Raw genomic sequence first — 21675 nt, forward strand, 5'->3', positions numbered from 1 at the left:
GTTTCCTCACTTCTTCCCTCCAGGGACACACTTAATGAATCAGCTCATTGGCCACCTGCGACCTGAGCCCCATCCCCGACTGCCCCACCCCCACCCCAGTCTCTCCAAACCCCGCCAGAGCTCAGCCGGTCAAGGAGCCCGGAGACAATTTCCCTTCTTTTTCATTCTTATTATCTGCATTAGCTGGCTCCAAGGAGTCTGAGGAGAGGAAAGGGAGGGGGGCAGAGGGTCTAAGTATAAGCCAGTGAAAAGATGGGGGAACAGGGACCCACCCACATGACCAAACGTTTGCAAAGCCTCTTGTTTTATTAGTGGGCAAAGAGGCTGAGGGTGGGAGGAAGCTAAGTTTGGAGAGAGGATTGGAAAGGATTGGGAGAAGCAAGGTCCTCTTCAAGGGTTCTGCACTCTCTGAGCCCCACCCCCCATCAGAGGGTTCCGGCACGAGAGCCTCCCACGAAGGTGGGCGGGTGGGAGTGGGGCTGGTGCTGGTCCAGGAAGAAGAAACTGCTGCACCTCCTCACTGTACAGTCACCTCCAGGCAACGACTCCCCTTCTTCTTGCAGCTCAGCTTGCCATTCCCACCACCCCCAGGGCCCTGGATGACCTTGACAGCCAAGCTGCTCTCCTTGAACCTCAATGAGAACCTGGAGGGGGAACAGACAGAAAGACAAAGCTAGTGCCCTCATCCCCTCACCCCTACTCCTGTATTTGCATGGTGGCTTCCCCTCCCCTTCTTGAGGCAAGGACATCCCCCCACCAGCCCCCTATGTCAGAAGACTCAAGGCCGCAGAGAACTTGGGTGGCCCTGACCTGACACAGTACGCTTCACTTTCTGACAGGACAAATCTTCCTGGTCACAATGACCGCCAGCTTGGTCATCTGCCCCAAGCCGTCCCTCGCCCCCAGCTCATGGCCTTACTCCTCAGTCACGGTGACTGGAAGCTGCCTCTGCGTGGCATCCAGCACAGCCCGGTACATTTTGGTCAGCAGTTCAATCACATGCTTGCTGACCAGCAGGAAGTCCCCCTTGGAGCCCACTGATGATATCTTAGGAAGGAGAGAAACAGCAGGGAAGGGATTCGTTTTTTTCTCCTCAGGAGCAGCCTGGGAGATATCAAAGGCCCAGAGTGAGAGGTCTGCTCTCCATGGCCTCCAGCTCGCCCCAGCCCTGTGATGCCCACCACCTTCTCCAGTCTGGGGCCCTGCCCCCACCCAGCTCTGATACCTCATTCAGATGCAAGCTAAAAAGCCCATCCTTGAAGCTGGTGACTGACACCCCGGCCACACTGTTTAGTGCGACGACAGTCTTGGCCCGGGAATTCTTGGTGTCTGAGATAATCACATGCCCCTTGGTCAGAAGGAGAATTCGAGAGGAAGTCTAGGGACAGAACAGGAAAGGGTGAGGAAGGGTTGCGATGCGTCCCCACCCTTCCAGCTACCAGCCGAGGCTCTGGATCAGGCTGGGGAAGGAGTTCAGGATATGGGCCTTCACCTTGCCATTGCCACGGTTGACCTTCATCACAGTCTCAGCCACCAGAACAGGCCCTTCCTCCCCGCCCTTCAGCTTCTGTAGCTTGGGGTTTCCTTGCAGCCCAACGTAGTCACCGTGGAATGGAATAGGGACACTGAGGACACACAGGAGGTACGCAGTGGAGATAAGGTCCTTACCTCCGACCTCCAAGGTCCTTGTACCTCCCCCCACTGAGTTCCCATCTTGGTCCTCATGTGTTCCATCCCCCATCCTCCGCCGTACCCTGTGTCTCAGCGGTTCTCAGAGCATGGTCCAGGACCGACATCAGCATCCCCTAGGACCTTGTTAGAAAGGCAAATTCTTTGGCCCCACCCCAGACCTCCTAACTCAGAAACTCTGAGGAGGGCATGCAGCAACCTGGCTGTTACCCAGCCTGCCAGGTGATCCTGAGGCACACTGAAGTTTGAGAACCACAGCTCTGTTCCACCTGGGGAATCTTCTCTTTGCTATTGATGAAACTGCACAGGGTCTGGGAGACACTCACCTCTCGGGGTATGAAGCCTTCTTGCCCTTGAACAGTTCGCTGGCACAGAGCTTCTCCCTTAGGACCTCTACCTGCTTCGGGGACAGCTGATCCCGGAATTTCTTGCACTGTGACAGGGGAGGGGAAGGAGGACACTTCAGAGAGGGCAGGGGCTGGAGGAGCACTGGGGAGGGGAAGGGGGACTGAGGGATGCTGGGGGAGGGGGATGGAAACAGTCAAATACAAGCCCCAGGAGGGCTGTGTGCCCAGCGCACAGCACAAGGCCTAGTCCCAGACAGGTGCTCAAAAGTATTTCCTGAGTAGAAGAACTCTGTGCTAAATGAAATAAGCTAGACAAAAGGACACATGTGGCATGAGTTCACTTACATGAGGTACCTAGAATAGTTAAATTCATAGAGATAGAAAGTAGATCATACTTTCTGGGGGCTGGGGGACAGAGGAATGGGGAGTTATTGCTTAATGTGTACAGAGTTTCAGTTTGGGATGATGAACAATAGTATGGAGACAGATGGCGGTGATGGTTGCACAACAATGCGAATGTGCTTAATGCCACTGAACTGTTTACTTAAAAATAGTTAAAATGGTAAATTTTATGTATTACCACAATAAAAAAAAATTTTTAAGTGGAAGAGGGAGGCAGAAGAGGAAAATCAGGAGGAGGAGAAAAAAAAAAAAAAAAAGACAGATGAGAGAGGAGTTGCCTGAGCACCAGGAGAGGCTGCCCAGGCCCCGCTCACCTTCCATTGGTAGAAGAGCTTCTGAAGCTCGTGGTTAGCTGTGTTGAAGTACTTGTAAGGGGCAGCTGGCCACCTTCTGTCCAAGACATTGGTAGATGGCAAATCGTTCTTCAGCCCCAGTAGGAATTTCCGTGCCTGGGTTGGGAGCAGGGGAGTTGGGAGTGGGATGATGAGAAGACCTCCTGACAGGCAAACTGGCACCCAGATCCCACCACTTTAAGGGAAAAGGCCACCCACAGGGAGAAGCAACAAGTGGAGCTGAGGAGATGGAAGGGAGTCCCCTCCTGGTCTCTTTCAGTGTGAATGTAGACTTGAGGTTGGGCAGTAAGAGCGTGAACGGGAGATGGAGGGGAGAGAAGGAGTAGTTCCAAGCAGATACCTTCTACCCAGGGTAGTGAGGTGGGAGGAGCAATATGAAAACTGGCCTTAATATTTTGCTTCTGTAGCTTCCTATTCTCGAGGCTCATAATTGCCTACGGATGGCTGCCCCACTGTCTGTGTTGGGGCTATTGGACAGGTACCAAATCTTCCCTCCTCTCTGCTCAGTCAAGCCCAACACCTCAACCTGGCATTCAAAGTCCTCTACTTAGAGCCCAACCTCATGTCACAGGATCCCCTGCATTATCTTATCCTGGCACACCAACCAGACTGGACTCCCTGACTTGCCCTCTGCCCAGCCCATTCATTATCACTCTGTGCCTTAGCTCATGCTGCTCTCAGCTCAACTCTGCCAACCCAGATTCTACCTATCCTTTGAGATGCAGCTCAAAGCCCTTCCAGATTCCCTGGGTCAGTGGTGTCTCTCCTTTCTTTGAAGCCCCATAGCACTTTGTCTATACATTTGTTTTTGTACTACTGTTATTTGCATGGAAATCTCCCTCTTCTACAGGGTGAGTCTTTGGGAGTCAGGATGCTAGGTCCTGAGTTTTTTCACAATTCAACATCATTGAGCATCTGTTCTGTGCCTGGCACTGTTCTAGGTATGGGGACACAGCAGTGAACAGAGTAAACAAAGTCTCTTCTCACCGAGTTTACATTCTACTGTGGGTGGAGAAGGAGACAGCCCACAAGCAAATAAACATAGACTGTAGCTTCCAATAATTATATACGCTATGATGCAAAAAAAGCAGAACTGAGACAGGAATGAGTGGTAGCATATTCCAGACAAGAAGCCAGTGTGACTGGCCTAAATTGAGCAAGAGAAGAAAAGATCAGAGAGTAGGTTAGCCAAGGAGAGATCATGAAGGGCCTTGTAGGCTGTGGTAAGGACATTTGGCTTTATGTGGAGTGAAATGGAACATCTTTAGAGGGTCTTAGGGGAAGAGTGACATAATCTGACTTAAGGTTTGACTTTTTAAAATGTAATACAACTTATTTTCTTATTTTGAAATTTTTAAAATTTGAGTGAAAGTTGAAACAACATTGCAATGAACATCTGAATAACGTATACTTCTCACCTAAATTCACCAGCTGATAATGTTAACATCTTACCCTATCTTTGTGCTCTTTCTAACACACGCACACATAAATACAAATGCATGTAAGTATATAAATACACGCATATGTACAAATCTTGGCTACTATAGCATCCTAAAGTAGGTTACAGTTATCATGACATTTTCCTCTAAAGCTTAAGCATGCATTGCCCAAGAACCAGGATATTTTCCTACACAATCATAATTCTATCACCATACCTAAGAAAATTAACATTAATTGGACACACTCACCCAACAGTAATGTATATGCAAATCTCTTCTAATGTCCTTTATAAACTTTAAATATGTACTCTTTGACTGTGTTTTTATTTCTCCTGATCCAGGATCCAATCAAGTTTCACCCGTGGCATCTGACTGTTTAGTCTCCCCCAATCTAGGACAAGGACTCTTTAAGTCTTTATATCTCAGGGAGCACTTAGCACCCTGTTTATTTATGGGATAGAATTACTGAAGGTATAGAAAATGACTTGACCTTGAACACTTCCAAATTTTTGGAATTTTTGTGAAAACTTTTTGCTGAGATATTAGGTTAAAAAACTAAAATAGAAAAAGGCAGAACACACAGTATATTGCTGTAACTCTCCAGGAACTATCCAAGCTCTTTGTATCTTCCACTACAAAGATCTAGTGGGCTTGGTCTAACCACCCTGGAGTCCCCAGTCCTTGGCCTGGTTTGATTTAATTCAATAAACATTCCTTAGCATGTCCCATAATCCCCCATGTTCCAATTGATGTGGAGATTCTGAGGTTTTTCTTTTTTGTTTGTTTTTTTTATATCTAGAAAGTTCTGCTTTTCCCTATGCAGCCCTCCTGCCTGCAGGTCTACCCAGAGCCATGGATGCCTGGGTTGCCCAGGCCTCTGTGAGTGTGTTGGGAGTGGTGAGGCAGGAAGGAGAGGGGAACAGTCATAGGTGGTGGTTAAAACTAGAGTCAAATAGCTTGTATCCCAGCTCTACCACATACCAGCTATGGAACGCCTACAAGTTATTCAACCTCTCTGGGCCTTGGTTTTTACCAATAAAATGGGGGAAAGAGTTTATTTTATTTTTAAAAAACATGTACTTTGAATAACAATTTTCTGGGCATGTTTAACTAACCTAGGTAAGAAAACCATGGTGCTGTTTAATTGTAACTAGATTGATATAAGATTGGACCAATACTTGATGTGTACAATTTTAGTATATAGGGTTTTGTGCTTTTAAAAAAAAAAAAGTTTGGTTCTTCCCTGGTGGTGCAGTGGTTAAGAATCTGCCTGCCAATACAGGTGACACGGGTTCGATCCCTGGTCCGGGAAGATCCCACATGCCGCGGAGCAACTAAGCCCGTGCACCACAACTACTGAGCCTGCCACTAGAGCCCGCGAGCCACAACTACTGAGCCCACGTGCCACAACTACTGAAGCCCGCGTGCCTAGAGCCCGTGCTCCGCAACAAGAGAAGCCCTCGCAATGAGAAGCCCGCGCACTGCAACGAAGAGTAGCCCCTGCTCGCCACAACTAGAGAAAAGCCCATGCGCAGCAACGAAGACCCAAAGCGGCCCCAAAAAAAAAAAAAAAAAAGTTCAATTAATTAATTAATTATAAAATAAAATGAGGGAAATATAAAGGCCTACCTCAGAGGGTTGTTGAAAGCATTAGAGTTAATGCATGTAAAGGGCTTAGCACATAGTAAGTGAGTTATATATAGGCAAGGCAATGGCAAAATATGGACTAGTCAGAAACACTAGGGCAATCAATGCCCTGTGGTCCCCTACACGCAGACTTCCACAGTGGGTTTGATTTATTGAAATACTGGTTTAAAGGCAACAGTTCCTGTGGTGACATTCAGCAGATGCCTGATGATATACAGGTGAAAGAGAAGGTAGACTAGAGGTCATTCAGGAGATAAGAGCAAAATCAGATTACAGGTCTCAGGTGTGCAGCAAGAGAGCACGTACTCTGGTAAGGCAGACACCCTGGAGCCTGCATGAGGAGAGCCCAGGCAATGGAAGAGGCCTAGGACAATGGAGCTTCCCCGGGGAGGGGGAGGAGGACACAGTGAAGACTCAGGGAGGTGGGGAAGAGGCCCAGAGCCCCCATTCCTCAGCTTAGCCAAGGGAATAGAGAGGAGCTCCAATGCATCTCGTGTCTTTACGAGCAAAGTCAGTAACAGTCCTAACAACCGTCAAAAATCAAATCAGGGGCTTCCCTGGTGGCGCAGTGGTTGAGAATCTGCTTGCCAATGCAGGGGACACGGGTTCGAGCCCCGGTCTGGGAAGATCCCACATGCCGCGGAGCAACTAGGCCCGTGAGCCACAACTACTGAGCCTGCGCGTCTGGAGCCTGTGCTCCGCAACGGGAGAAGCCACGACAGTGAGAGGCTCGTGCACTGCGATGAAGAGTGGCCCCCACTCGCCGCAACTGGAGAAAGCCCTCGCACAGAAATGAAGACCCAACACAGCCAAAAATAAATAAATAAATAAATTTATAAAAAAAAAAATCAAATCAGCTGAGGTCTGTTCTAATTCACTCCAGCCCTCAGTCCAAGATCTCCTGCTCTTCTCTCTGGTCTTTCCCAAGGTTTCACTGGAGTGCTGCTCTCCCCCATCTGGTTTCCCTCCAACACTTCTCAGAAGCACTACTGCTATCGGATATATGTCTCTGGAAATCACCCCTCTCTGTCCCTGTTTTCCTCTCACTGGAAACTGTCCATAGTTTGAACATCCAGGCCTGCTCTTGGCTTCTTCCTGCCCACTCTGACCCGAGTCCTCCAGAATTAAGGTCCTTCCTGAGATTCAGTTTCAGCCTGGCCTGCTACAGTGTCAGAAGAGATAGAAGGAAGATATGATTCCGCCATCTTCACCCCCAACCCTAAAATGAATCTCGGGAGGTTGGGTTACTTAACCCTATGTGTGTCCTCTCTCTGCTCTTCAGTGAGGCTCAGCCTCTTCAACTGCTGTTAACCACCCAGCCCCAGTCTCTTCTCCAGCCTACTCACCACGGACTAGTTGGTGGGTGTGCTGGGACCCCTTCCTGCCACAAGGTTGCCTGCAGAGTCTATTCATGCCAAAATGTGCTCTGATTCTGCCCCTAGGCCCCTCGGCGCTGGGGCCCTCCCCGTGCAGGCTGCTGCCCCATTCCCTCTGCTCCCAGGGTTTAAGTACATCAGATAGAGGAGGCTCTTGGGGAAAAGCTTTGAGTCACCTCCTCTCAAACCCCACATACTTCCTCCTTCCTCTTCCCAACCTGTCCCTCCCTCCTCAATGCCCCGTTTCCACCCTCAATCCCCACCACTTACTATGCTCTTGTAGATGAAATCTGACAAGGTGAGGGCAGCCTCTGACCGGAAGTACTTTCGATAATTCTTGCGGGCCTGGCAGGGACATACAAGAAAAGGGCCAAAGTAAAGATAGAGAGTTATACCTGGAAGATAGAAGACAGGCCTAGAAGAGGTTCTACTATTTTTTAACCACACAAAGAACCGAGTAAGATAAAGAGCTGAGACTATAGCTGGAGGGAGAGAGTAAAGTCAGACAAGCTGGCGATCAGGAGGACACTCAAAGCAGAAGGCAGAGCTCTGCTGCTAAGTCAGAAACACACCCAAGCATATATTCAGATCTCCCCAAGATGCATCCACACTCCCAGACACACACAGAGCAGACCCAGAAACACACCAAGACACAGACATACCATCACACAGAGATGTGTCCTGGGTGCGGGCAGGACCTTCTCTCTGCTACTCTTCCCCACCAGCAGCAGCTGGCATGACCAGGAGGAGCCATGTGAGGGGAGGAAACCCCTCTCCCTTCCCCATTACCTTCCAACCTCTCACAAAAGCCTGGATCAACAATGCTGATGCCTTCATCTTCCCATAGCGTTTCTTTTGCTGTAGAAAACAGTGGGCCTGTTAGAAAAACTCCACCTCCTGAACCACCTCTCCACTTCCCACTCTCCTATTAGAGTAAGGGGGATAGGACTTTGGGGATAACAGGTACCATGTTGCCCCGAAACCAAGAGGAAATGAGGATCTGACTCTTGCGCATCAGTTGGTAGTGGACGCGGCAGCGCCAGCCTCGGTACGTCTTCTGTATGAGTGTGGCCAGCTGGTGGATTCGTAGGCGCCTCTGATCTTCCAGGTAGAAAAGCTGTGGAGAGGTGGAAGGGGGGCACAGAGAGGCTCACCTAGGGGAACCCCATGGCACCAAAGGCTTCCCAGCCAGTGTTTTATTCAATCGTTCTTTAGTCCTCTTATTCATTTATGCATTCATTCATTTAATAAGCAGCTACTGAGCTCTGACTCTTTAGCAGGCATTGTGCTAGGACTTGGAAACTCAGACACCCTGACTCTCAAGGAGTCCTGCTTCAGGCAGAGGCGCTCAGACCAGCAATGCAAGCACACCTAATTCCAGGGCTCAGGGCAGGCAGGGCAGGGACCCAAGAACTCAGTTCCCAGGGATAAAGTCCCTGCAGAGAGGAGACTTCCTCATCCACTATCCATTCCAGGTTCTAGAAGCTCCCGTCGCCCAGCCTCTCAATCAGGTGGGCTCTCCAACTCTTCCACCTTCCAGCCCCACCAAACACAAGTGCACCCTCCAACTCACAGTCTTGGGGCTTCTGATGAAGATCTTTGTCTTCCCAAAGGCCACCTCCTCTGAGGACACACTCAGCTCCCCCAGGACCTTCTCGACCCCCTCCCTACAGGAGCAGGTGGGGAAAGCTGCCAAAGGGCATCCCAGGGGAGGGTCCTCTCCCACCTTTCCTCTACCCCCTTTCACCCCAGGAGAAGAGTTCAGGGTTCGAACAGACTTCAGAGCCTCTGAAAAGTGATCATTCAATTCATTTCCCCGAGAATCCCTTCACCGAGCTTCAGCGATACACATGGCACCACCTGGTCTCTTCCCCCACAGAGGTTCCCTGCACTGCCCTTCCCTTCTCCCCAGTCTCCCACTGAGTCTTACCGGTCTCCACCGTCCCAGCGAAGCCAAGTGCTCCGGCTCAGCAATCGGTACCTTTCCAGGAAGGACCTGTAGGCCTGGCGGTAGGCATAGCCTGCTCGTCGCACCCGCACATTCTCCAGCAGCCCCAGGTACCGAGCTTGGATGGCCACCAGCTCCGAGGAGAACTCACCTCGCTGCTGATGCTCATTGGGCTTTATACACCTGGTGGGAGGTGAGGCAAGGCCCGGGCTACAGGGCCTTCACCCTTGCCAGTGTCACCCATCCTGGTCTCTACACCTCTGTTCTGTACACATTCCCGTTAGCTGAAAATTTTCAGAGGAAGCAGACACACTGGCCTTCCCAGTTTCACTCACTATAGCACGGTCCCTACTTGACCATGACGCTCTCCCCCTTACAGGACTCTCAGCTCCTCAGCTGGCTCTGTTTTTCATGAGGAAAAGGGATCTGGTATCCTATTCCAGAGACAGCCACCCCCCCGCCCCCGCACAGACATGTTCTACCATGCATGGACCCTGCAAGTGTCATCACAAATGCACCATGTTCCCCTATGTGCCCAGCATGTCACCTGATGTAGTTGGGTCTCTTGGAATACAGGTTCTTCATGAGGATGGCCACAGAACCCTTGAACTGGACCCCAGCAGTTGGGGGGCGTTTGAGAGATGCCTGCTTTGGATCACCCTCAGGAAACAAGGACCGAAGGAGGGGGTGCTGGGCCTTCCACATGGCCTGGGACAAGTCCCGGAAGAGTAGGTCATTATTCTTGTCGATGAAACTGTTCACGTTGTAGGTCACCTGTACAGGAACAGCACTTGATCTGGAGAGCCCACCACATTGTCTGTCGTGCGCGTGGCCCTCCCAGTCTCACTGAGAAGTGTTCCTGGTTCTCACCTCCCCCCAGTGCCTCCCCCATTGCCTCCCCCATTGCCTTCAGCCTGTGCCCAGGCCCTAGTCTTCACCCTCCAGCCCCGCAACATCACCTTGCCCGCATAGTGGCAGATGCGGAAGCAGCTGAGGCCCATGCTGTGGTCATACTGGTGCTGGGCGTTCTGGGTGACTTTGCTCTCATAGTGATCATGCTTGGAGAAGACCTGGTTCAGCTTTGCTAGGAAGGTGGAGTCACTGACCATCCCAGGCCGCAGGCACTCCTCGTCCAGCATGGCCAGGATGCCTCGTTGATTCTGGCCAGGGGAACAAGATCAGCCCAACCTAGACCTGGTCCTTCAAGACATCCACATCCTCACTGCCGCCGCTCTGCCCCCTCATCCTTTGCCCTCTTTACCATCCTTATCAAGTGGGGTGGGGAGGAGGGGAGAGAGAGACAGGGGAAAGGTGTTCAGGCAGTCTGGAGGGGGAGGTCCCAGAGATGAGAGAAGGATAACTTACGTGCTCAATGAGGTTACAGATAATGCCATTATCAAAGTAGTCCACCTTCACCCACGGTATGCCCTGGCAAGGGGAGATGACAAATTACATGGAGCAGGTCCAAGACAAGTCTCCAATGGTCTCACCAGAACCAGGACCCCTTTCACCCACCTGACAAAGGACCATCAGAAAGCCCTATAGTTCAGAGGGGTCCTTGGTGTGGTTTCTATCACATCCTTATCCCTCCAAGGTTGATGGAGAATTTGTGGGGTGGGTGGGCAGACGTGTGGGAGGACCCAGAGAAGTTGTGAGAGAGGGTGAGACAGTGCAGAAAGCCATGTAGGTGCTGCAGGTTGGAGAAGGAAGTGGAATATGTTGGGTGAAGACTGGGATAGGGATTACCCCACTGTGGGAGTGGGAAGGGTCCTTGAGTATGAAGAAGAGCAAATGGCCATACTGTTCTGGCAACAAGCTATGGAACCAAAGCACATAGGTGAGTTTATCATCAAACAACAAAGCTAATTTGATACATCTTCAAAGACCTTCATCAGTGAGTCCCAAACTCAAGTGTGCCTCACAATCACCTGGAGGGCTTGTTAAAATACAGATTGCTGGGCCCCACCCCCAGGTTCTGATTCAGCAGGTCTGGGATAGGGCCTGGGAATTTGTCTTTCCAACATGTTCCCAGGGGATACTGCTGCTGCTGGTCCAGGACCACACTTTCAGAACCACTGATCTACATGATACTTTGGGGCTGTATAATTTGTTTTTTAAAAAGCAAGAATGGTATAGAAGCAAAAGACCCATAAGAACATGCACCTCTAATTTAGAGATTTGCTGGGTATCAGGCCTATAGACAGAAGAGCTCCGGACCAGCCAAGTGCCAGACCTCCCAGGCTCAGGCCATTCCCAGGTGTGGTTGGGGAACACGAGCCTTTCTCTTCCTCCTCCCTCACAGGTCTTTAGGGAATGCAGAGTGGAATTAAGTAAAGTTGCCCGTCCACTTCATCCCCAAAATACCTCCCCCAACTGGTTAAATGAACAATCCTATGCAGTTGTAGAAAAGCATCTTTACATACTGATACAGAAAGGTCTCTTGTCAACTGGTGAAAGCAAGATGCAGAACAGAGTGTATTCATTGCCACTTGAATAAATTTTGAGGGAAAATATATTTACAGATTTTTTTGATTACACATAAAAGACCTCTGGAAGGAGGCCGACTTCAGTTGCCTCTAGATGCAGAGGGGAGAACTAGGAGGCTGGGATGGGGTGGGAGGGAGACCTTTCTTTATATACATTTTTAAGCTTTTTGAATCTTGAAGCATGGGAATGTATATCTATTTGATAATTTAAATTTTTAAAGTAAAAACATACAAAACCAAAAAAACTTTTAGTTGTGACCACATTGCCTGAAATTCTGCCACAGCAGGTTCCTGAGAGCTCACAAGGAACATCCCTGGGAGGGTTTTGATGAGTGAGATTCAGCCATTCACACTTTGGAGTGAATTAGCTCAATCAGAGAGCTTTTCTAACACTTGGCCATAGAAAACGGGGGCGGTTTTCGCTGGCCAGGGGAAGGAGTGTGGAAACTTTGAGCCACGGGGCATTTCTGGTGAGGAAGTCTGGGTGCTACAAGAGGGGTGGCAACATCAGTCCAGCCCAGAGGAGACAAAAGATTCTGAGACGTCAGAGAAGGGCACCGAAAGGGATGTGGTAGGGTGCCAAGCCCAGGAGAAATGCCCCTTCTAAATTCGGCTCACAGCCTGCCCTGGGCCAAGCACAGCTGTCACTTCACTCTTGTCAGGTCTCTCCCCCACCCCTACCCACCCAGACACCCTTCCATCAATCTGCCCCCTTCCTCTCCTGGCCTGGAGGGCAGGATGGGGAACTGGGGGGGGGAAAACAGAGAATTAGGGCTTCTTGGTAATGCTGGAATATTCAGCTGTGCAAGGGAGACTTTTTGTCCTTAGTGTTCTCGTCTGGGGACAATTGAGAGGAAGCTGTGATGAAGGAGAAAGATCTGGCATACGCCTAGAAGTCATCTGAGAGAGGGGAAGCAGGAAGTCCTCGTTTACCTCTCTCTTATATTCCTCTTGCTCCTCTTTCAGCGTTATCTCTATGAACACCTGCTGTAGCTTCTCATTGCAGTAGTTGATCACAAATTGCTCAAAGCTATTATCCTGTGGTGGGTACACAGGTTAGAGAGTGAGACCAGCTCAGCCCAAGACCCTTCCTCCGTCTCAGCCCTACCTCCCCTCTCTCACACCCTCCTTGAGCCTGCCGCTGCTAACCCTCAGGAAGCAGGGTGCTGAGGTTGCTGAAGCTCTCTCACCTCTAATATTTCAAAGCCATAGATATCCAGGACCCCCATGACCTTCCTTTTCTCCCCAGTGCCCACCTGAAGAGGAGGAAAAGATAAGTCTGAGGACCGGCCCGCTACACAGCAGGCCAGGCCCCTCTGGGATGGATGTGAGTAAAGCAGGAAGCAAACAGAACTTGGGTGAGCTTGACCAAGCTGGAAAGGAATTGGTGTAATTTTACTCTCCCTCTTCCTCTATATGCTGAAGGACAAGCAAAGAGGGAGGAAAGGAGGAAAAGGAAGATGTAATAGATTCCAGGAAAATGCTCTCATGGTACAAAGTAGAAAGACGTTAAAATCTTCTAGGGAAAATAACCATCCCTTATATTTGTAGAGCATTTTACAAAAAAATCCTATGATCTTATTTCATTAATCCATCTATCCCTATAAGGTGTGATTATTCCCATTCTACAGATGAAAAAAAATCGAACTTCAAAAGAGCTAAGCATTTACCCAAATCTGGATTCAAATCCTATATTACCCTGCTGCCTTCTGGTAACAGATTCTAAATTGATGGCACTTTCAGATACGAATTTTTAAATAATAGCTCTATTTTGACCTGATTTGCACACCATAAAATTTACCCTTTAAAAGTATACAATTCAGTGGGATTTTTTTTTTTTTTAGTATATTCAAAAGGTATACAACCATCACCACTAAATTCCAGAGCATTTTCGTCATCCCCAGGTGAAATCTTATACGTGTAACCCATTAGCAGTCACTCCCTATTCCCCTGGCAACCACTGATCTACTTCCCATCCCGATGGATTGCTTACTCTGGACATTTCATATAAATGGAATCATACAAAATGTGACCTTTTGTGTCTGGCTTCGTTCACTCAACATGTTTCCAAGGTTCATCCACATTGAGCATGTATCAGCACTTCATGCTTTTTAATGGCCAAATAATATCCCACTGTATGGATATACCACATTTTGTTTATCCATTCATTAGTTGATGTACACTGGGGTTGTTTCCACTTCTTGGCTATTATGAATAATGCCTCTGTGAACATTTATGCACAGGTTTTTATGTGGACATCTGCTTTCAGTTCTTTTGGATATGTACTTAGGAGTAGAATTGCTGGGTTATATGGTAACCACGTACACAATTTCATCTGATCCTCACTAAATCCTGTGAAACAAGTAGGCATTAGTGTGTCTCATTTCCCAAATCAGGAAACTGAGGTTCAGAATCTTTGTGAAACTGAAAGACCACACAGTTGGTAAGTAGGGAACCCAAATAGATGAACTCAAAAAAACAGAGATGTTTCCAAAACACTACATTATCATAAATAAATAAATACACCCTATCCTCCTTACTCTGTTCATCTCAGAACCCAAGGCATGGGGCGGGCAGAGGAGAGTGCTGAGGGAGGAGGGCAGTCTCTCACCTTGATACTCTCATTGATTCGATTCACTAGCCAGTTGAAAAGGCGGCTGTAGACGTTCTTAGCCAGAGCATCCCGAGCGTACTGAGCCTGCGGGGCAGTGCCAACTGGTTAGCGTGGCAGCCACAGAACAGACTCAAAACTCAGCCTCCTCCCACAGGGCCCCTCACCTGAACGACATTCAGTGCAGTGACCACTTTTTCTTTGGCCGTTTCCATGGTCCTTGAGCACAAAGCTCTCTCTAGTTCCGCTGAATTCAAACCCACCATTTCCCCAATCTCTTGAATACCTGGAGTGATGAGGAAATACAACATGGCCTGAGAGAGGGCTTGCTCCCAGGGGAGGGAGGGAGGGCTGAAAAGTGAAACTGCTGAGAGCCTGCTGTTCCTGGGTCTTACTGGGAAAGTCCTTACAGCCAATCCAGAACATAGCTCTGGAGGGATCTCTGGGAAGGAGGAGGAAAGGGAGATCTTGACACTTTGCATGCATTATCTCCTTTAATATGAGAATCTCCTGAAATGAGTGTAATTGTCCCCATTTCTGCAAAGAATCCACTGAGACTCAGAGAGGTCCCAGAACCTAGGTCTACCGAACATCAAAACCTCATTCCAATATGCCTCACAGGGAGTTCTGAATGAGCATGTTTGGGGAAGAACTCCTGAGCGGGCAGAGGGGGACTGAATCAGAGGGAGGTCTATTGTGCTGGAGATGGTGGAAGAACAGAAATTGTAGCAGGAGATTCAGGGAGCTGGTTGGGTGCAGACCTTTCCCATCACGGATGCCACTTGCTGGTACCCCATTGGCCTGGAACTCGTCTGCCAGTTCCACATTCCCCAGCTTCAACACCAGGGCCACCACCTCTAGGACTTGCCGAATCTCCTCCTTGGAGAACCCAATCACAGTCATCGCACTCTTGGAGAGAAAGGAGAAGTCCGAAGCTGAACTGCGGTGCCAGTCCAACGCTTCCCTTCTCAAAGCCAGAGCCTGGGCTCAGGGCATGGCCTAATGGCCCATCCCAGGTACTCACCTGGAGGGCCTTGAAGTTGGCAGTGTCGTCCATGCCATTCACCCTGGATGCCCCCGGGTTCAGGTAGGCATAGCCATTTGTGTCCCGTTCAAGCTTCAGGGCCTCTGGGAGGGCCAGCATGAGGGAAAAGGGTCAGTACACATGCTTTCTGGAGTCCTCCAGCCTTGACCCTCACGGTCCTTGTCCTAGGTTGGTTCATTCATTTATTCAAGGAGTCATTTTTGTTTTAGGTTCTTCCCCTGCCTCTTTTGTTTTGGGATCGCTAATTCCTGTGATGATAGACTACATTTTTAAGTGGTATTTAGGGTTTGGGTGTTCATAATTGTTGAAGTTTTCCCCAACTTTTATGAAAGAAAAGCCTCATTCTACTCTTTTCCCCACCCTCAGGGTTCCAAACAATAAAAACAAACAAGAAACCTCTCTGTCCTGCTCAGTTCTCAATGGTTCTGGGAGGATGAAGGTGAGGAAAGAAGGGTGAGCACACATCTCCCACCCACCCCCAGCCTCAAGGCCTCGCCCTAGGCCCAGGTTGGCGCACCCACTATTTGTTCACAAAGCACCAACCAAGTGACAGATACTATGTTCCCCAATCCTGACTCCCTTCTGGAAGGTTTTCTCTGCGTGTAGCTGAGCCAAATGGCCCTCTTGTGTTCCCCCATTGTGCATCTCTACCCCAGACCACATCACATGGGCTGGGCTTTGGGTTTTTTTCTGTCCCTCCTACCAATGAACAACTTGTGAGTTGGGACTGTGTTTTTCATCTTCATATTCTGTGTGCCTGGCCGGCATGCAGGAACTTTTTTCTTTTTAATAAATGAATCAAGGGAATGGTCAAAGCCGTTCACCTGAGATGGGAAGGAATGGGTTAATCATGGAGCTTGAAGGGTATCAGTTATCTGTTATCCAAATGATCTGAGAATCAGGGAGTGACCCTCAAACTAGAGTTTAATGGCAGTTTCCCCTGAGACACAAATTTTGAAACAAGAGCCTGCTAAAGAGGGGTGTCTGGAAGGAGAATGAGTCAGAAAGGCCCTGGGATGATGACACCAGGGAGGGAGGCCCCACCCAGACTCAACTTAAATCAGTGAGTGAAAATCAGCCAGAGCACAACTCTAGTACCTATGATTCAGACAAACGGAATACAATCAAGACAATTAAGCCAGGAGGGAGGATAAGACCTGTGGGGGCTCTTGAACCATAGAGATCTCCAGGAGGGGGAAAGGAGATAGACACAAGTCCAGCATAGAATAACCAGAAACCAAAGGGACAGGTTCTTGGGGGCTAGACACCCACAGTGCCCACAGTTAGAGGGGGGATTGAGAGGGGAAACTCTGGCAGGGCTTTAAGTCCCATCAGACCCTGCAGTAATGCCCATCCAGAGCCACCTCAGGCCCATCCAGCATCCAGGCTGAGATGGTCTCTTCCCCAAGACAAGGTAAGGTGCTCCATGCCTTCTGCCCCTCTAGCCAGCTACAGAGCCTACTGGCACTGATCACACTGTATTGCGATGTAGCTGTTCATGCATCTGCCATTCCTAGAAGACTATAAGTTCTTTGAGGACAAGGTCTCTTACTCATCTCTGTATCCCTAGAAGCTAGCACAATGTTCAAGCATAGTAGGTGTTCAAGAGATGTTTGATGAATGATTGAATGGAACCTCCACAGAACTATCTAAGAAGAGAAAATCAAGGACAAGGTCCTGGGCAAGGCAGATGTAGACCCAGGACAACTTCAACTAGAGCTCATTGAAAGTTCTTGAACACTTGTAACATCCTGCCTGCTTTCCTGCTGAGCTATGGATAAAGTCCCTTAAATTGAAGATAGGAGAGATGGTAGATGGAAATAAGTGTTCCATTTTTGAAGCCAGCTTGGGGAAAGAGGAATCCAGACAAGACAGAGAAATAAGAGCAGTGAAGAGGTAAGAAGGCTTATTCCTAGCAATAAAACCCCAGAAAAGGAAGAGAACACAAAGGTCAAGGGATTTGTTCCCAACAATGGGTGGATGAGATTCAGGGTGGGGACTGCCCTGAGATTCAAGGGAAGAGGGCTACAGGGATCCAGAGGGGCCCAGGGGTTCTGGGCATTGAATGGAGGCTAGGGATGTTCTGCCACGTGTCGGGGGCAGGCACATACTCAGCAGCTGTGGATCTGCTCCAGCCAGTAGCTGATAGAAGATGTGGAAGTTCCTTTCTCCTTCAAGGTGCTTCACCACGCGGGATTTCTCAAGCAGATCTGGCAGAGAATTTGAAAATAATGTTCTGAGGACCTGGGAGGTACTGCAGCTTCCCTCTAATTCTGCCCTCATCCCTAGTGTTCCTAGTGGTTGGGAAGCCTGGTAGTCTAACATTCCTCCTTCCTACAGCAGCAGATTAGCCAAAAGGAACACCATGGGGCAGGTGGGACAGGTGGTAAGCGGGATGGGGAGACACATACAGTTTGTGATGACACCACCAAGGGGGGATCCCTTGAAGTCAAACTCAACATCCATGTATTTTCCCTTCAGAGACCAGAGAGAGAGAGAGAGAGAGAGAGACTTGGCTTCCTCCTCTTCTCGCCACCCTGTCCAGGAGGGAGCTGTGCCTTGTTCCTCCCTCTCAAGGCCCCACACCCTCTCGTCACAGTCCGGGGAGATGTTCACTCACAAATCGAGAGGAGTTGTTGTTGCGAATGGTCTTGGCATTGCCAAAAGCTGTGGAGATGAGGGGAGGGGGAATACGATGGCTGAGGGGAGAAGAGGGACTCCAGAGCAGGGGAAGGGGGAAGGCCCTCCAGCCATGAGGCCGATCTCAGGTTCCTCAGGCTGAGCGAGAACAGCGATTTGGGGAACACTGGGGATGGTAGGGTGGGGTGGGGGTGGAGAGGGCAGAGACTGGACTTCTCACCCTCCAGCACTGGATTTGACTGAAGCAGTTGCTCCTTCACAGAGTTCACCCGTTCCCCTTCCCCACAGACAGCCGCCACGTAAGTCATCACTAGCTTACTAGCCTCTGCAAGAGAAACCCTCACGTGGATCCCCCACCTATGCCCTTAACCTCCCTCATCCCAGCACCTCATACCACTCAGTCAGAAAAAGCCGGGGAGGAATTTCAGGGGGTGGGGGCAGAACTGGGCCTGGCTTGGAAAGAGACAAGGGGTATTTCCAGCAGTGACTCCATGGCTTCCCCCCCAGCGCCTCACCTGTCTTGCCAGCTCCACTCTCACCCGTGATGAGGATACACTGGTCTTGGTCCTGGTCCCTCAGTGACTGGTACGCCACATTTGCCAGTGCATAGCTTGCGGGGAGGAAGTGGGTGGTGACTAGTGTGGGACCAGTCCAGGACAACATCTTTCACTCGACCCCCAACCCCCAAACTCATTCGCCCTCCCCACTTGGACCAGACCAAGGCAAGTGACAGGCCTAGGAAGGGGCCTCCAGAGGGCCAAGGGAGGAAGGCAGCTGGAGAACCTCCTTCGGGAGGAAGGATAGAGGAAATTAGGATGTGTCGTCATAGCGAGCTGGGGCCCTGTCACCTTTCCTCGGTCCCTCTACTCACATATGGGGCTTCAGCTCGTAGAAGGTATAGTCACGGTATTTGGCAATGAACTCTGGGCCATAGATGGGCAGCTGTTGGTAGGGATTCACTGAGACCAACACGTTCCCAATGTAGGTCTGGTGCCAGGGAAGATGAAGGGAATGAGAGAGGGTGGGGTTTAGGGGGAGGCACGTGAACTCTCTGGCCACACGGCCACAGGCAGGGGCACCCGTAAGCACTCACATAAATCTCCCCCTTTTCATAGCGCAGTTGGAGGTTCTTGATCAGAGACTCCTGCTCCAGGGGTTCCAGGAGCACAAGGTCCTCCACCCCAATGCACCCTTCCAGGAGAGTCATGTCCAGAGGAGCAACTGATCCTGGGATCAGTCTGTTGATGTCTGCTCAGCTTTAGAGGCCAGTAACTGTTTGAGGGGAGGAAGGCAGAAGGACCTAAGAGAGCTTTCCCCTCCCCTAGTCCTGGCCCTAGAGAGAGCCCCCAACCTGGGAGAGGCCTCTGGACCAGCCCAAACTAACAGTGGAGGCTGCAGAAACTCTTGGTGGGAGGCGAGGGAATCCTCTGCTTCCTGAATTAGGGTTGGTGGGGGTGGGACAGGACCACCAGGGTAAAGAAGGCACCCAGTAGGCAGCAGCTGGGGGAGCGTCCTTGTACTTGCAGGGGAGAGGGCTGGGGAGGAAAGGGTAAGCAAACTTCATGCCACAGCACCGAGAGCTCCCTCCCTCCTGCACTGAGGCTGCGGCCAGGGTCCAGACTCCCTGACTCTTTGTCACCCGTTCTCCTTCTCAACTCCCCGCCTCTCACGGCCCCCGTTTCGGTCACCCAGCACACCCATACCCCTTTGAAAAATTGTGCCAATGTCTTTCCTCCCCTCTCATTGCTACAGTGAGATTCATTTTTTAAATGGGGACTGGAAGAGGTGATGAGCTCAAGGACAGAGACAGGAGTTCCTCCGTAAAAGGCTGGAATACCCCAAAGAAAATGAAAATGAGGTTTGTTTCCCCAACAAGCAAGTAGCTGTCAGGACCTCTGGATGTGCCTACACGTCTGTCCCTATTTTTCCATGTCCAGCTTCTACACCCATGACCATAAGCTTCTGGCATGGACTTTGCCCCAGAGGGACACACCTAGCTTTTTAGCAGCTGGTGGGAATGGGCAAGGAAAAGCAGCGTCAGAGGGGCAGGGGACGCCGTGCGGCTCGGCCTCCATGCAGTAGGCACGTGGCAGGTGCTCCCCAGAGTGGAAGCCCAGCCCTCCTCAGCCTTTCCTGGGGGACTGAGTAGGCAGGGCGACCTGGTGCAGGACAGGACTATTACAATGGTCAATGCCACTCCCTAACAGGAATAAAAGAGCCACATCCTCCTGTCCTGCATTGCTGAAACTGAGTGGGGGAAGGGAGGGAAGCAGGAAGGGAAGGTGGGGCAAGAAAGGGGCACAGGCTGCCTTCTCCCTTCACTCTGCCTCACCCAAGCTTCGGGAAAAGGGAGCACCTGTAACTTCCTGTAAAGTCACAAAGGAGGGAGCAATGAGAATACTGATTATAGCAACCTTTAGCAATCAGGTAGTATGTACTAGGGGCTAGGCAGGCTCTAAACACTTTACATACACTAATTCACTTGATGCTTACAATATCCCCATGAAGTAGATACTATTAACATCCCACATTTTCTAGATTAAAAAAAAAAGTTAAGATTTTAAATAACTTGGCAGGGAAGGGCGAGAAGTAGAAGCGGGGCTGGGCTTTAGATTTGAAAGGAATGGGAATAAGATTGGTTTGGCTTCTTCTTTGGCTGTAGATTTGAAAGGAATGGGAATAAGATTGGTTGGAGGTGGGGAAGAGGGAAAAAAAAGCAGCCCCCACATGGGGCACCCAAAGATGTGAAAAGAGGAGTAGAGGCAGGTTAAGGCAGGACTCACCAACACTGGAACTAGGATGCAACTTCAGTGTCTCTTGGAGAATGGTGGATGAAATCCCGGTTTGACAGGAAGGGGGCATAGGAGTCCCAGGCCCCAAGGCTGGAGAGGTGCCCTCGTTAATGGGAGCTGTCCATGGTGTCAGGGAAGACAGGAAATATTCGACCCTCCTCTTCCCAGTGTCCACGATTCTGACCTTCCTCTGTGCAGCCTCCTCCAGCCAGGGCTCCCTGTGCCAGTCAAGCCAGGCGAGCCCTGAGATGGCTGCTCCGCACAAAGTCCGAGGCTGTTCCTGCTGAGGGTGTGGCTCGCTTAACCCTTCACAGGCCTGCAGCCCCAAACGGAGACACTCAGTCGCATGAGAAAGCCCCTCTAGGTAGGAAGGGGTATCTGGCTGGCCTTAGCTGAGGGGTTCAAGCAGAGTTCTTGCTCCATTGCCCCCCAGATTTGGAAATGAGGGCAGAAGGAGCAGACTTTATAGCCAAGGAAAAGCTTTTTCCAAAAGGCAGGAATATTGTCAAAGAGGAAGTTAGGCTGGGGTGTCTTCTGACCAAAGAAGTAGTACCTCCCTCAAACCTACCCTTCCTATCTTGTTGGGAGCCAGGGGGTATTGACGATATTACTGTGAAGAACTAAGCAGACAAAATTCCCAAATTTCTCTCCACTTCCCTCCCCCCATGAATCAGACCCCATCGTACAGGTCCAAAGATTAAAGTTATTGATAACACCTGACATTTCATTCATTCAGTGAACTCCCACCTGTGTGTCACCTCATTGAATCACACCACCCTGTGAGGTAGGCAGTGAAGACTCACTCCATTAAAAAGGAAAATTAGAGACAAACACCGAGGCTCAGAGAGGTTACACAATGTGCCCCTAGTTCCACAGACAGCACATGGCAGAACCAGGAAC

The 21675-nt window shown here is 50.0% G+C and overlaps 1 protein-coding gene across 1 annotated transcript; it reads right to left on the bottom strand.

Moving 5' to 3' along the window:
* Nucleotides 1–262: 262 nt before the first annotated feature.
* Nucleotides 263–20800, bottom strand: MYO1A (myosin IA). The gene is made up of 28 exons (XM_059934664.1): nucleotides 20767–20800; nucleotides 19077–19255; nucleotides 18855–18970; nucleotides 18499–18593; nucleotides 18204–18308; nucleotides 17964–18010; nucleotides 17755–17818; nucleotides 17455–17553; nucleotides 15323–15426; nucleotides 15060–15207; nucleotides 14466–14584; nucleotides 14299–14385; nucleotides 12878–12943; nucleotides 12621–12725; nucleotides 10567–10629; nucleotides 10161–10361; nucleotides 9749–9975; nucleotides 9184–9384; nucleotides 8827–8920; nucleotides 8221–8370; nucleotides 8043–8111; nucleotides 7524–7598; nucleotides 2753–2887; nucleotides 2016–2122; nucleotides 1493–1625; nucleotides 1226–1378; nucleotides 920–1047; nucleotides 263–644 (listed from the first exon to the last, which is right to left on the bottom strand). Exons 2-28 carry the CDS (start codon nucleotides 19188–19190, stop codon nucleotides 518–520), a joined length of 3132 nt encoding a protein of 1043 aa, XP_059790647.1. The 5' UTR covers nucleotides 19191–19255; nucleotides 20767–20800; the 3' UTR covers nucleotides 263–517.
* Nucleotides 20801–21675: the final 875 nt, after the last annotated feature.

This window comes from Balaenoptera ricei, chromosome 10 (genome assembly GCF_028023285.1).
Source record: "Balaenoptera ricei isolate mBalRic1 chromosome 10, mBalRic1.hap2, whole genome shotgun sequence".
Classification (NCBI taxonomy): domain Eukaryota; kingdom Metazoa; phylum Chordata; class Mammalia; order Artiodactyla; family Balaenopteridae; genus Balaenoptera; species Balaenoptera ricei.

Bases quoted from the DNA above. Each gene is read 5' to 3' on its own strand.
- MYO1A (XM_059934664.1), bottom strand. From the start codon at position 19,190: ATGACTCTCCTGGAAGGGTGCATTGGGGTGGAGGACCTTGTGCTCCTG. The intron at 10,630-12,620 runs GTAAACGAGGAC...TCCCCTTGCCAG, and splicing joins AAGAGGAATATAAGAGAGAG to GGCATACCGTGGGTGAAGGT. The intron at 1,626-2,015 runs GTGAGTGTCTCC...GTGTGTCCTCAG, and splicing joins AAGGCTTCATACCCCGAGAG to TGTCCCTATTCCATTCCACG.